Source organism: Protopterus annectens, chromosome 14.part0 (assembly GCF_019279795.1).
Source record: "Protopterus annectens isolate FY-2018-M chromosome 14.part0, PAN1.0, whole genome shotgun sequence".
Lineage (NCBI taxonomy): Eukaryota > Metazoa > Chordata > Ceratodontiformes > Protopteridae > Protopterus > Protopterus annectens.
In genome coordinates, this window is record NC_056748.1 from 770821200 (window position 1) to 770836247 (window position 15048).

At 39.3% G+C, this 15048-nt stretch overlaps 1 protein-coding gene across 1 annotated transcript in view; it reads left to right on the forward strand.

The window, feature by feature from the left end:
• SHLD2 (shieldin complex subunit 2) overlaps positions 1-15048 on the forward strand; it is a 355664-nt gene that overhangs the window by 192607 nt on the left and 148009 nt on the right. The window contains exon 6 of the mRNA XM_044056504.1: positions 10409-10646. Coding sequence (XP_043912439.1) covers positions 10409-10646 — 238 coding nt within the window. The remainder of the gene's footprint in view (positions 1-10408; positions 10647-15048) is intronic.

Below are 15048 nucleotides of genomic sequence, written 5' to 3' on the forward strand. Positions count from 1 at the left end.
TTCAGGCTAATGTTTTCCTTTTAGAGAGCTTTTGATGATTTTTGGTCCTCGTTCTTTGAGTTTCTATCCAGATTCTCTGCAGAACAGATCAGTACATTCTGGAGTTTTTTTTGCCTTTCTTTTCACTCAAGTTAACAATTTTATTGAGATGTCTTCCCATGTGTTGGCACTGTTTTATTATTTAGCTGAACACTGTCAGCCTTTCCTGTTGCTGCCTGTACTGTTAACTGCTAGGTTTTGTTTTTAACAGCTTGATTTTGCTGTTACTTTTATAAAAGTACTGTTAGCTTTTCCTATGACATCAGTGTCAGCCCCAGCCTTTCCTACGACTTCAGTGTCAGACCCTCCCCCATGGTTAGTCTTGGTGTTGGTGTCAGGAGTTTGTCTCTGTGGGTCAACCTTTGTCCCTTTGGTTTTGAAGCTGAGTATTCTCTTCCTGGAGTCAGTTTTCTGTTGCAGGCCTCTGCTGTACATTGGAGTTCCTCTTTGTCTCAAGTGTCAGTACCATCCCTTCCATCCAAGTAACGGGACTGAACTTTTGGGCCTTGATCTCTGGATCATCAGTGGCCAATGTGGATCCCTGAAGCTTGATGGCTTCCACCTCAGGCTTTGGTAAATTTCAGTGCTTGTTATGCAGGCTTCCCTGCATGAGCATCTCTTTCTGGCTTTTCAAAACATGGTTCACTTGGGATCCTTCTCTGTTACATTTGCTCCACTAGGTAGATAGAGAGACACCAGGGGTTCTCAGAAGGGTCATTCACTTATGACCATACCAGAGTCTAATTTCTTCTTGGAGTATTTCCTCCCAAAGGCAAGGATGCAAGGTTACATGTTAGACGAAGCTCATTGCTATGGAGTCTATAATAATGGATGTTAATAATGAACAGAATTTTGATCTTCTCTTAATCTCTTTTGACCCAAAGTTTGGGGAAATATTAGAGCTTACTAGGTCCAAAGGTAACTGGTTTCAAGGCATTCCTGAGTAAAAGCACATCTTGGCTGAAGCCTTCATTTCCCTCAGGCTGAAACCATGGTCATGTTGGTAGTTGATACTGCTTGAAAGTAATTGGATGTGGTGGCATCTGTATTGAAATGGCCTGATAAAATCCTTTGGATACCTAAACTGATTGCTGAACCTGGTGGTGAATTCTACCATTGCTTCTTCTGCACTTAAGAAGGCTCCCAGAAATATAGAACAAAGACATTAATTCACCTAACAAGCAGCCATGGGTCCAGGACAGATGATTAAAGCATATGTTTTCATCCCCTACCTTCTACTTGTAAGTACTAAACTACTTAAAGCACTTGTTATGATTACAGAATAAGCTGCTAGATAAATCAACAGGTACTCTGGTGGATTTGCCAGACTATGAACTCATGAGGAAGCTACAGTCCCAGCTAGCTTCCAGTGCTATAGCTTAATACACCATCCATTTGACTCATAATTCAGCAAGTGTATTAGCTAGGACAGTAAATACCAAGTTTGGTAAGAACTTTATGGCTGAATTTATGAATGTCCCATTCAATGTTCCCTTACTCTTTGGACCTTGTGTAAAACCTGAGCTTGAAAACACAACAGTGATTGCTCATCAAAGCTGGGATAAAATGTCAGGCTCCACAATACCCATTTTCCAGAATGGTGTGGAGCCCTCGCCAGATATGGTTCACATTCCCCTAGCAAATCAACATCAGTAGTTCTGGGGAAATGCTGCAGAGGATGTGGCAACTTTAAGAATGGCTGCATTCCCACAGGAGGTGAGATTTGGCAGAGTAACCAGGGATCCCACAGTCCAACCTCCACAGGGCAGTTTGCGAGTTCTTAAAACATTGTCTTTCTGCTCCAATCTGGAGGCTGTTGAAAGTCATCTGTGATTCTTCCTGTGGGTGTGGGAGGCCATCACACAACAAGTGGGTAAGAGACATGGCAAACAAAGGCTATCCCATTCACTTCCTATCTCATTTCAGACTGCATTCTCTTCTGCTGTCAAGTGTCCCACTTCATTAAAGAACTGTGACAAGACTAGAGGCCCAGAGTCTCCTGCATAAAGGATTCGACCAAGAAGTCACATCCAGTCAGACGGGGTATAGCTTTTAGTCAAGGTCTTTTCCTGTTCCTAAAAAAGGCAAAGGATCTTAGACCCATTATAAATGTAAGTGGCCTAAACCAATATATTGCAAACCCCCTCTAAAATGGTCATAGTGCAGTTCATCCTTCCTTATTTGTTAAAAGCAGACTGGATGTACTGCTTGAATCATCAGGATGCATATGAAGATTGCCAAAACATGCAGAAAAGTTCCTTTAATTTCAAACAGGGGTCAGTCATTTTGAGTTCAGGGCAGCCCAATTCAGTCTCACCACAGCCCCCACAGTGTGTAACAAGTGCATATCCATAGTTACAGTAGCTTTTACACTCAAAGATCTAAGGGTCTTCCTTTACCCAGATAACCGACTCCTTGCAGTCCTTATGATGCAGATTCTCTTTGCTTCCTAAAATTAGACTCTTAAGCTGTCTTGGTCCTTGTGAACAACAATGAATCTTGCCAATGCCCAGCTATTGCACAGTCAGTCAGTTATCTACAGTAAACTCTCACTTAACCAGCACCCATGGGGATTGGTAGATGCCGGTTAAGTGTAGTTTCTGTTTGCTTGAAAGCTGCTTTGCGATTCTTGATTGGGTCATATACTGGTATAAGAGCCACAAAAATCGCAAATTGGAGCCTCTTCTGTTCAATGCGGGCTGTTCCGCATTGAACAGAAGCGGCTCCACTTTGTAAGTTTTGATTGGCCCGTCTGCCAGTATACAAGCCAATCAAAATTGGCAGTTGCTTGAGTTCTGGATAATAGGGACTTAACTGTATATAGGCTGTACTCTGAATACTCTGGCCTGCTGAGCATTCCTGCATATGGATAGCATTCATCTTATCGAAACCACACTTCTGTAAATGTACAACAGTGTGGTTCCTGCAGCTCTTTTTTTTTTTTTTTTTTTTTTTTTAACAAGAAACATATTTATTGAATTATCACTTATAGACAGTCATACATTTATATAAATAAAAGACTGTATTGGCATATTTTCATTTGCAAACATTATACAACAAATATAATCTTCTATACAGAACATTACATAGCTCATTCAGTTCCTACCTTGCCTTAAATCTCATCCCATCTCTAAAACATTCTGCATGTATTGTTCCCACAATTCCCATTTTTTCAATGAAATTTGCTCCTACCCTTTTCTAAAGATCCCATTTCTAGTTCTTTTATCTCTATTGCTATATTCACTACTTCTGGTATGGTTGTTTTAGACTTTGATTTCCATTTTTTAATAATTGTGTTTTTGGCATCCACGAGAATTAAACTCGGCAAGGCCATATTATGTCTAGGCAATTCCAATTCTGCATCACAGCTAAAAATGAAATTTCCATAGTTACACCTACTTGCTCACCCAGTATTTCTAGCAGAGTAGTCTGCAGGGAATTTTGAAAGTCTGCCAACTCATTACACTCTTAAAAATATGTTCCCAGTTACCTCTTTCTTCCCCCAATTATACCTCCAAAATTTGAAATGTACTTGAGGAAAAATTCTTTGGAGTCTGCTTGGGGTATAGCAATACCTATGTAAAAACTTCCAAGCAAAATTTCCAAATCATCAAGGCTTTGTTTCATATTTGGGAGCTCTATATGTATTCTCCCATTGTTTTTGTGAATTGCTTATCCAGTCTTTCTACCCAATCCTTTCTAACCTTCTCTGATTCCTGCAGCTGTCATGCAGTATTTTGTATGCCCTACTAATGATCCCTTTTTTAACCTCAGCTTCTGTTCTAGATTCTACTAAACACTCTCCCAGTGCTGGTCTTTCACTTTGGATCCCTCTATTCCTTTCTTTGCCTATACTCTTTTAGCAATCCTTGATAGCAAAGGCAATACCTAGCTTGCAGTCTAAATGAATTTGTGGCCTGTTCCCATTCGGTTACATTTCCCTATCTGATTATTTGTTCGCAATACCTTATTTCATTTGTCAGTTTTTATAGATTAATAGATTGTTACTAGGCTAACTACCTGGGGGTTCTAAGCCTTGCCATGTTTTCCCAAAAGACTAATGACATCCTGAATCCGAATAAGACATTGAGAGCCAGACATTCATAAGCTACCTCTGCCCATAAGGGACATGGTGCTAAGCCCGATGTAAATTTCCTATTCCTCATCCAATGGTCTAGGTTGCACTTAAACTGGGTAATAGATGAACTCAGCTTCACATGGATAGGAAGCCTGTTCCATAGCAGGAGCAGTCCCTGGAACATGTATGTCTCTCCAGCATGTTCTGTTTAAGTCACAGACAAAATTCAGGTCCTTGACCTTGTATTTCTAGTACTCTTTGACTTATGAATATGTAGGAGATTCATAACTGTGTGGCTTGCAGATGCCTTGTAAACAAGGCATAGATCACCCCTTAGTGATCTGTAGTAGACTGAGTAGAGGGAAAGGGCTTTAAGGCACTCTGCTTAAGGTAGATTTGTTATGTCTGGTATTCTTTTTGTAAGGAACCTTTGTGGTCACTCTAGTTGCTGCATATGCCTGGTTAGGTACATACCAAATGGAGCATTGTACTGAATTTAGATTGGTCTGATAAGGGCAGGGTACAGTCATATAATGACCTCTTTGGACCTAGATGCCACGCCCTTACTTATAAGTTGTGCAACATAAAAGGATTTCCTCACCACTGTGGCCACATGGTGGTCAAGGTAAGGCTAATGTCTGTGTGCATACCCAGATCCCTGAACATTGTCAACTCTAAGTGGTGTATTGTCAACATGTTAATTAGCCAGGATGGTTGACTTTCCAAAGGGTACAATTATGCATTTCTTAGCACTGAGTTTAAGACCATGACTTTGGCACCATTTGTTAGCCAGAGATGGACCTTCTTGAAGAATGTTAGTATCTGCAAGGGAGTCAATGATAACCCTCAGCTTGCAATCATCTGCAAACTCAGTCATCCATAAACCTTAAGCATTTGCTTCCACTTCAGATAAATATATGCCAAAATGGAGCAGGCCTGGTATGGAGCCCTGGTAGATTCCATTTTGACTGGCCTCTTTTGACCTCCTGTCAACTTACCTATCAATAAATCAGTTTGCTATCCTGAAGGTGATAAATGGGTTTATACCTAAATTAGTGAGCTTGTCTATAATGCCTGAGTGGGGTCTTGTATCAAAAACCTTGTTCCAGGTTGAGGTAAGCTGTATGCCCAGTTTTACCTTCATCCAATGCTTTGGTAACCCTCTCAAAAAATTCCACCAGTTTAATAGTCATGACCTTCCTATAACAAAGCCGAACTGAGATGGGTTCAGCATTTGCAGGTTACTTATGTCCCCCATGTATGTTTTCTCCAGTAAATTCCAGCTCCCTCTTACCTGTTCTTTTCCCCCTAATTGCAGTCATCCCTATTGTGATGATAGAAGGTACTGCCAGCCATGCCAGGAGAAGTAGGGCAGTGGATGTGTAATTTATGCCAGCACATCTAGCTGGAAATTTGTAAAGAATTGTATGTCATTTGTATATCAAACTGATTTGCACAGATGCTTTGTGGTGAAAAATGTATTTGTAAAGCTGCTTGTGTTAAAATGTATCAACAGAGTGCCCGGCTGGAAAGAAAAGAAATGTACATGCCTTATTGTAACTGTTTAAATGTATATGTTTTAACAGAGGTTAATCTCAAACTTAAAAATAACAAAGAAGTTAAATACTGGGCCTAGGTCATAAAGATGTTATGTCACAGTTTTGAATGAAGCCAGAGACACAATGCCTGTACGAAATATGGTTTATTAGCTCCTGCAGGAAGAAGGGCAGCCACGGTGGTGCAGCAGTTAGCGTTGTCGCCTCACAGCAAGAGGTTCTCCGCTTCGATCCTCTGCTGGGGTGCCTTCTGTGCGGAGTCTGCATGTCCTCCCTGTGGTCACGTGGGTTTCCTCAGGGTGCTCCGGTTTCCTCCCACATCCCAAAGACATGCTGTAGGTGGATTAAACACTCTAAATTGGTCCTAGGCATGTGTGTGCATGTGTGTGTGCCTTCTGTGGAAGGTTGGGCTGACAACTCGACACTGTAAAACTCCACTGCCAATCATGAGCCGACAGGTGACTCGCTGTGGTGACCCCTAACTGGGAAAAGCTGAAAGAAGATGTAGAAGCTCCTGCAGGAAGAAGAGAAGCGTTTATGGTTTTATGACTTCCATCAACTGCACCACATCTGAGCAATGCTCTTGTGTGTGTATTATTGACATGTAGGTGCTAAAATACTGGTGGCAGTTTCTATTGTTGGTGATAGTATGGGAAACAGAGTCAGATGACCAGATGTGTGTGATGTTATTCTGTAAGCCAAAAATAATATTTAGATATTAGTAGGAGATGGCTCTCAGCATTCTATATTCTGTCTTAGATCTGACAACAAGGACCACTCACCCACATTATCTTGCCTTGCTCTATTCAGTAAGTAGGAACAGTAATTATTTAGTTTAGTCAGGAAAATATAGTGAGAATAGTTAAGCATTGTTTTTTTGCTGTAACTGTGACTCTTTCCAGCTGTGTTATTTTCAATATTTCCTGTGTTTAAAACTCTGGTATTTCATGTAAATAAATATTTAGTATTTTCATGTTCCTTTATTGTTTATTATTAAATATATTTAAACTTTTCATTGTGGCTGGTCCTTTTTAGAAAATAGTTACGTTTTGAGAGTATTTGCAGATATTTAATTGGTGATAACTCTGGCCACTCCTAAACGTCTGGCTTTTTGGTCAACATTACCATTTGTATTAATATTAATTTCACTCAGTATAATTGGATAGCCTTTTAAGAGCCATATAGTAACTGACTGGTGGCAGTGACTCTACCTTATAGTCTGGCAAAGATGGTAGAGCAGGTAATCTGTGCCAGCTTTTCCCAGGTGTGTGTGCGTGCGTGCGTGTGTGTGTGCGTGTGTGTGTGTGTGTGTGTGTGTGTGTGTGTGTGTGTGTGTGTGTGTGTCAATTAAATCTCAAAGAGCATGTGTGTCAGCAGGGACATGAACCACTGGTTTCACAGAGAGAATGGTGGAGGACTTTGCATGGGCACTCAGCTGAGGACTTAACTCTGAAGCTGTGCCAGTAAGGAACCTTACTGGGCACCCAAGGAGAGACAGTGAGTGAAACCCAGACCCGGGCACAGTGTGTTCCCTGTGTGCTCTTAAGAGAAATTGTGCTTGATGCAGAGAGGTCTGCATCTGGAAATACTGAGTATATCCATCTGTATTCCAAGTGAACGTCCCTCTCCAGTGTCAGTGGTGAGGATTCAGTCTCCTTGATTACTGGCCCAGAGTGGTGACATCACCCCTATCATCAGACTCTCCTTTCTCTATTCTCATGTTGGCTTAGTTCTTAGGATGCTTCCTGCTACTTTATAAATATAATATTCTGTAGGTTATTGTTATTCCCCTTAAGGATCTGCATCCAAAATCCCAGTCTGTCCTTGTTTCTTGAGCTTTCTCCCTGTTTCATCATCATCCCTTTCCATTTTGAATCATACCTTTCTGCATGTGCTATGCATGGGAGCTTTAACTGTGCAGCTCTGAAATACCCCTTCAAATCAGGAAATCTCTAAATAGCTTTTTTCTATTGGACAGATCAACTTATCCCACTTTTCTCTTGCCCTCTTCCCCTCCCAGATAAATTCTTTCAACTCTTTATTCCTATCCACAACTTCTGCTCTGGTTGATAAAAATATGCCTGACCTGTGTATAAAACTAAAGGGACTAAATACATATTAACTGCTTGTATCTTGCTATCCATTTCCATAAAACCAAGCTTCTAATTTTTCAATTTTTTGTATTATCTGTTTTTTGTCTCTTCCCACATACCCTTAGCTGCCACACAAGAATCCTTCTTAATCCGTACTCCTAAGTACTTCATTTTTTCATATCCCCATAAATATGGATATTGCAGATCCAGTTTGTGTGCGGGTACATAGTTTACAGCTATTGCCTTTGTTTTAGCTTCATTAATTTTAGATCCTGAAAAGACTTGGAACTTTCTCAAATTATTCCACAACATTGAAATACCCTTTTCTCGTTTTATCAGGTATGAAATAATATCACCTGAAAATAGAACAGCTTTTCTCTACTTCCATACTAATTATATCCTTGAATTTCTGAGTCCCTTATGCCAGTGGTTCTAAATATAATGCAAATGAAAAAGGGAAAGGAGGACACACCCCTGCCTGGTTCCTCTGCTCAAACAAAAATTATCAGAGAGGAACCCACCTACTTAAATTTTCACCTCCAACCCCTCATGTATCCTTCTAATTAATCTTATTATTTTATCAGGGAATTAGATTGGAGGAGATTTTACCCAACAAGACCACACTGATGACCTATGGAGAAATGACCAAAGGGTCTTTGGTTTCCACAGGAATGAATAAAGTGGCTGCAACTGAAACTGGAGGCCAGGTAATGAATACTGGATTGGCAGTCATAGAAGTAGCGTTGATGTTCAAGGAAGATATGGGCTGCTGGGAGGTGTATCACTGCCATTAAGACTGTGTGAGACAGTTGAGAAACTTGTAAACCCAAATGCACTCAAAACCCTGACTTTTCACTGAGGTTTATGAAGGATCACATGGCTGGTAGGTCATGTGGTTCAAGAAGACACAGCTTCCTTCTGTTAAAGGAACAACATACTGACAGTGAAGCTAATAACTAAGACAGCCTGGGACTGAGAGAAGCTGGCTGAAGGCTAAAAAGAAGGCTAGTAAGAAAACATTGACAAGTTTTGGCCAAAACATGTCGTAGAAGACTTCAACTACAGAGAAGCTGACAGGAAGAGGTTGAACTGAAGTTAAAGAAGTGACTGGCCTAGAGAAAGAGAGAAGCTGGCATTTAGAAAAAAAGCATGAGTTTCAGAGAACTGAAAATAATTATAACCTGAAATGACTTTGAGTCCTGCTCTTTGTAATAGACGTGAGAAGGATGGACTCTTTTACAGCTAAGTTGTATTTACTTTTGCTAAGTGAACTTTATATGTCCCAAGCTATGATTTGTCTGAGTACTAAGCCATAGTGCTTGTGTTCAGTAAAGCTTATTTCAATGCTGTATAATTGGTATTTGTAAAGAAATGAAGATGTGTTTAGTGATGGAGCATGCATTAATATTTGAGCTAAATTCTACCCCAAACCAGCCAGCATTGCAATATATATGTCTGTGTGTGTGTGTGTGTGTGTGTGTGTGTGTGTGTGTGTGTGTGTGTGTGTGTGTGTGTGTATATATATATATATATATATATATATATATATATATATATATATATATATGTATATACACACACACACATAGCATAATGGTTGATTTACCTCATAAACACACAAGTACAGGTTTGATTCTTATCTAAGCTACCTAATCTATTATCTATCTATATATGGAGGTATGTGAATGACTGTGAATTTCGGTCGATGTCCCCTTCATCAAAATGTTAAAATTTACCGTGAGTGGAGTACTGAACGCTTGTGGATAACGTAAGTATGGGTTTGGGACAGTAATGCCAAAACCTTTAGATATTCTAACTGTTTAGGCATTAAGGGGTATGAGAATTTGTGTGAGTGTTGAAAGGCTAGGGTATGGTTAAGTGAGGTTATAGTTTTAGCACAGTGTGTGTGTCTGTCTGTCTGTGCAAACTGTCTAGATTGGTGTCACAGTTACGGAAAGAGCTTTGAAAGGTGCAGGGTTAGGTGCAGGATCAGTGTTACAGTTAGAGTTAGCAGGTATTAACAAGTTGAAGCAGAGGATGCAAAGCTCCCCCCACCTTACTAATACATACTAACCCTAACTCTGCACCTTACCTTTGGAAAAACTTTTCTTTAACATTGATACTCTTCTGACAAAATTTTGTTTCAGTATTTTAATTTTTTTCGATATTTTGAATTATTGAATGCTGGCATTGATGACTTCAGTTTCAGTGTCTTTACATTCCATTAATTCAACAAGTACTTTATATGTGTGTGTGTGTGTATATATATATATATATATATATATATATATATATATATATATATATATATATATATATATATATATAAAACGTGTGCATGTGTGTGTATGTGTTTATATATAAATGTGTGCATACAATACATTTTATAAATATGTCTATAATGTGTGCGTTTTATATCTATCTATCTATCTATATATATATATATATATATCACACACACAGAGAGGGGGAGATATTCTTGTTCAGTTCATTCAAAGATTTTACTGAAGTCTCCATTAATAATGAGGTAAGTCAACCGTTTCTTTTTAACCATTATCCTAACAGTAAATCAAATACTGACTGGTGAAGTAGACTGCTCTGATGAATGGATTAAATTAAATGTCTGTTTTTTAATTGATCAGGAGAAATCCAGCTGAGGGCACACGTTGTTTCATTGCAGCTCACAAGAGGTTCCCCCACCATTACAGCATCATGTTACATAGATTCCAACACACCACTGGAGATGATTGTGACCTATCTTTCTGAGATCATATATACAGGCTGTGGAAATTGTGAATGTCCTCTGAAAACTGATATAAACAACATTTATGAACAATGTAATGCATGCCTACCTTACAACAAAGTGAAGATGTTTTATAGGTAAGTTATTTTGTGAGGTGCACTTTTACTGTATGTCTTGGATAGCTGTAACATGCAAAACAGTTCCTTTTTCATCTTAAGCTCTATACTTAATAATTTAAACAGAGAAATCAAGGAAAGAATATCGAATAGGGAGAAAGGTCTCAAGAATCTGAGTAGTGGGGTATTGAAGATAGTCCCTAATGTTTTCAAGTACCCCAAAAATGTATTTGTCTAATTATTTTATTAGCCTAAGTGTAAACGCAAGTGACTCTCTTTAACTGGCAGCATTGTTTTTTGCTTTACTGACATGCTGTTAGTAGCTCTGACTTGTGAACCCACAGGGCAGTTTCTGGATATTGACATAATCCAATTTGATAGGTTGTGACATGCAGTTATAACACAGTCTTTTATGATCATATTCCATTCTGTTTAGAATTGCACTTTACAGCATTTTGAAACTCACTGATTTTCTTCAGTAATAGCGGTTACATTTAAAGTCATTAAGTGTGTTTGGAGATATAGGAATAGTAAAACTGGTTACCTGTAATACTAATTAAGAACTGGAAATATGGCGGTATCAGACTATTCCAGTTTGCCAAACAGAAATGCAGAGTTACAGATTAAATGCAAATCACAGGAAACAGCTGAAAAATGGAGGTTTTAAATGCAGTTGGAATGTAACCAATTATTTTTTTTTATTGTTGAAAGCATGCCTCTCAAACTCTTGGCCTAAGAAATCTGATAAAGCATAAAAAGGGGGGAGGGGGTCAAAGGTCCAAAAATAAGGACAAATTTTAAATATTACTCTTAGAAACTTCAAAAGTTGCTAGAATAACAGGACTTGTATTAGCCTGCTTTTTCTGAAGGATATGAAGTTTGAAATTCAAATGTCTGTCATTATTTTGTAATGTCAAACCTCAGGGATTTGCCACAAACAAAACCATAAATTAGCAGACCAAAAACATTACGCAAAAATCTGTACATTATGTGAAAATCTGGACAGTGGAGAGGTATGGAAAGTATTAGTTCAATAGTGTAGAATTCCTGTGTGGCTATAGCACTTTAGTCGAATGCTGTATTGTACCAGCAGAGGGAGCAACAGTCAAAGATATCATAAAGAATTTAGTCCATGTGGGTTGTAATATGGCTAGCTAGAATGGCGAATATGTAAAATGCTGAGAAAAGTTTATAATATTTGCAAATTTTGATTTGATAATACTTGTTTAGCTAGGAGTCCTGTAAAACTATTTAATTTGTTTTTTTTTTTTTTTTTTTTTTTACTGAATTGTGCCCTTTACCCCCTTTTTTAAACACGGCATGGATACCGCCGGGGTGGAATGACTTAGCTTAACTTTGGATTGATTTTTTGATAAAGTTATTCAGCAAATAATATGATGGATTACATTGTTTATTCTTTCACTTCTAAATCAGTTTAAAAGTAAATATTAGCTGCTTTTCTTCACTGTTCCTTGAGCGTCAAGTCATTTCTGGTTTAGGTTAGAGAATACATAGGTAAGCATCCCACAAAATGACCATTGGTACTTTTAGAACTTTGTTTAATATATTTGCTTTACCTAAGGTTCTTTCCTTATATCTTCATTTGCTTGGCTCAGAAGCAATTTCTTTCCTTACTTAAAGAGGGAATTTTTTTCCAGTATGCTTTTTGCCTCCATGCCTGCTGACTGTCAGGCATGCTATTATTGATTTTGATTGCATTCATTTCCACATACTAGGTATCATGGATGTCATCCAGGTAGCCATAGAGGTAGTTTGTGCCTTTGGTGTTACCCCAGTAATCAGAGGGATAGGTGGCTCATCCAGTGCCTGGAGCCATTCCCTGACCTGGCACCCCTTAACATCATTTGAAGACCAAATCTGCTGGCTGGCTGGTGCTCCTGAAGTGTAGGAGCCAGTCAGGTCCTATTTCTGCACCCCATCCCCACCACTCCTTCCTCAGCTGACAGTAATAGGAAAAAAAAGAAATAAGCTCTTCTCTTTCTTTAAATCATAGCAAACTGCGTGCTACATTTTTAACAGGTTGTTGCTACAGTTTATGCACACAGAACACAGAGAGCTAAAGCACTTAAATTATTAAAAAAAAACTCTGCTTAAATGGTACCAAACTGCTTGCTACGTTTGTAGCAAGCAGATGCTTTAGTTTATACCATGCATGGAGAACTGCAACATTAGAATCTACCTTAAAGGAGAACTGCAGCCACAGACTCAAAAAACATGTTTATTTCATCATGTTTAGATGTTTCCAATATTTTAACACCACTGTGGGACTCTTTACAGGTTTTTTAATATTTTTATATGTAATTTCAGAGTCTGGCAACATGGGGTCTAGCATCTTGATGAGAGTTCAAAAATTTTCTAAACCTCCACGTATCCCAGAATTCAGTGTTTGTCCTTAACACATTCCATCACGCAGGCTTCTTTGTTCAGAAGGTACTGTGACTGCATTCATTTTACATTCAATGTCATACACTGGTGTCTTTCAGTCGGTAAATTTCAACTAATATCCTGCTGTTCAGTGACGACAAAGGCACAGAACAGACTTTCTAAGTTTTTTTTTTACTGCAGAGATCTTAATTTGCACTCTCTTGTCATGCCTGAGTTGTAGTTCTTTAGATTATCTCCCCTCCCACTTCACACTTCCCTCCCTAGCTGTCAAAGTGCTAAAGGTAATTTGACCTGCTGTTGCTTGGATTGACACCTCACCACAGGAGACTTAACTCATCCACTGTTTCCTAGTTCTAGCCTTTTCTTTCTGACAGTGGACACTTATTTATGCAGCACCATGGCCTCCTGTCATGAAACAGGGATGCATAGTTCATAGTATTTGGAAACATAATGTTTTTCAAATAAAACTAGCTACTTTCTCTGGGCTATCATGTTTGCCTCAAATATTCACATTTTAACAGTGCTGTAAACAGAACATTGTTGTTTGCCTTTTCGGCTTTTCTCAGTTAGGGGTCGCCACAGCGGAAATCTGGTCCACTAATGATTGGCAGTAGAATTTTTTTTTATGGTGCTAAGTTGCCAGCCTGACGCCCAACCTTCAGCAAAGGCATGCCCATTCACACATGTCTTTCGGAGGCCACTCGATCACGGGGAGGACATGCAGCCTCCACACAGAGTTACCTCCAACAACAATAAAATGAACAGTAAAAAACAAAGCAGGAGGTAGCAGCCACGGCTATGTAGAATAACAGCTTTATTACTAAAAGAGGTGAGCGCTTTCGTGGCACCAGCCACTTCATCAGACTAAAAATATAAAATCTATATTATATGTGTGTGTGTATATAGATATATATATATATATATATATATATATATATATATATATATATATATATATATATATATATATATATATATGTATGTGTGTATATATATATATAGGTTCATAGGTTCATACTAGGCTATCTGCCCGAGGGCATTTACAAGCCTAGCCCATCGTTTTGTGGCTTACGCCACCCCTTTAGTATGGGGAACTATACCCATTATTTTGCTGTGCCTCTGTCGAGCAGTGACACTGAGGTAATCCCTGGGGTATATCTGCGATCTCCCATCCATTGGTCAAGATTTCTCTTGAACAAGGCCAGCGAGGTGCTCTGCCTCACATGTACCGGGATTTTGTTCCACAGCATAGGGAGTCTTTGGGTGATGAATCTATCCCTCCAGCACGTCCTATTAATAGCCGTGTCAAGGTTTAAGTCTCCCGCCCTTGTGGCTCTGATAGATCTAGATTTTTTGAGGTGAAGCATATTCATCAAATCTGGGTTTGACATGGCCTTGTATGTTAGGCAGAGGTCACCTCTGAGCAAGCGATAAGCGACTGAATAGAGCTGGAGTTCTTTCAGTCGGGCAGCATAAGACCGATTTTTGAGACCCTTTATCCTTTTGGTGAGGAACTTTTGTGGCCTCTCCAGCTGCTGCAAGTGTCTGGTCAGATACATTCCGAATGGGGCATTGTACTCAATCATTGGTCTGATGAGTGATGAGTAAAGGGAGACTATGACCTCCCTTGATCTAGATGAGAATCCCTTCATGATAAGGTGGGCAATGTAGAAGGTCTTCCTAACTACTTTAGCTACATGGGTGTCGAATGACAGACTACTATCAACCTGGGTCCCCAGGTCCCTGATAACTTCTTCTGTGCTCAGTGGATTGCCACCTATTTGGTAGCTAGGGGTAACCTTGTTTTTCCCGAAGGGTATGACTATGCATTTTTTGGCATTTAACTTTAGGCTGTGGCTCTGGCAGCAGTTTTGCGTTACTGTGAGAGCCTTCGGAAGGATATGTGTGACAGATGTGTTTGCTAGTATGGCGGCCAGTGTGCAGTCATCTGCAAACTTTGTCAGGCATAACCCTCCTGTGTTTGCTTGTACTTCGGAAAAGTAGATGCCAAACAAGA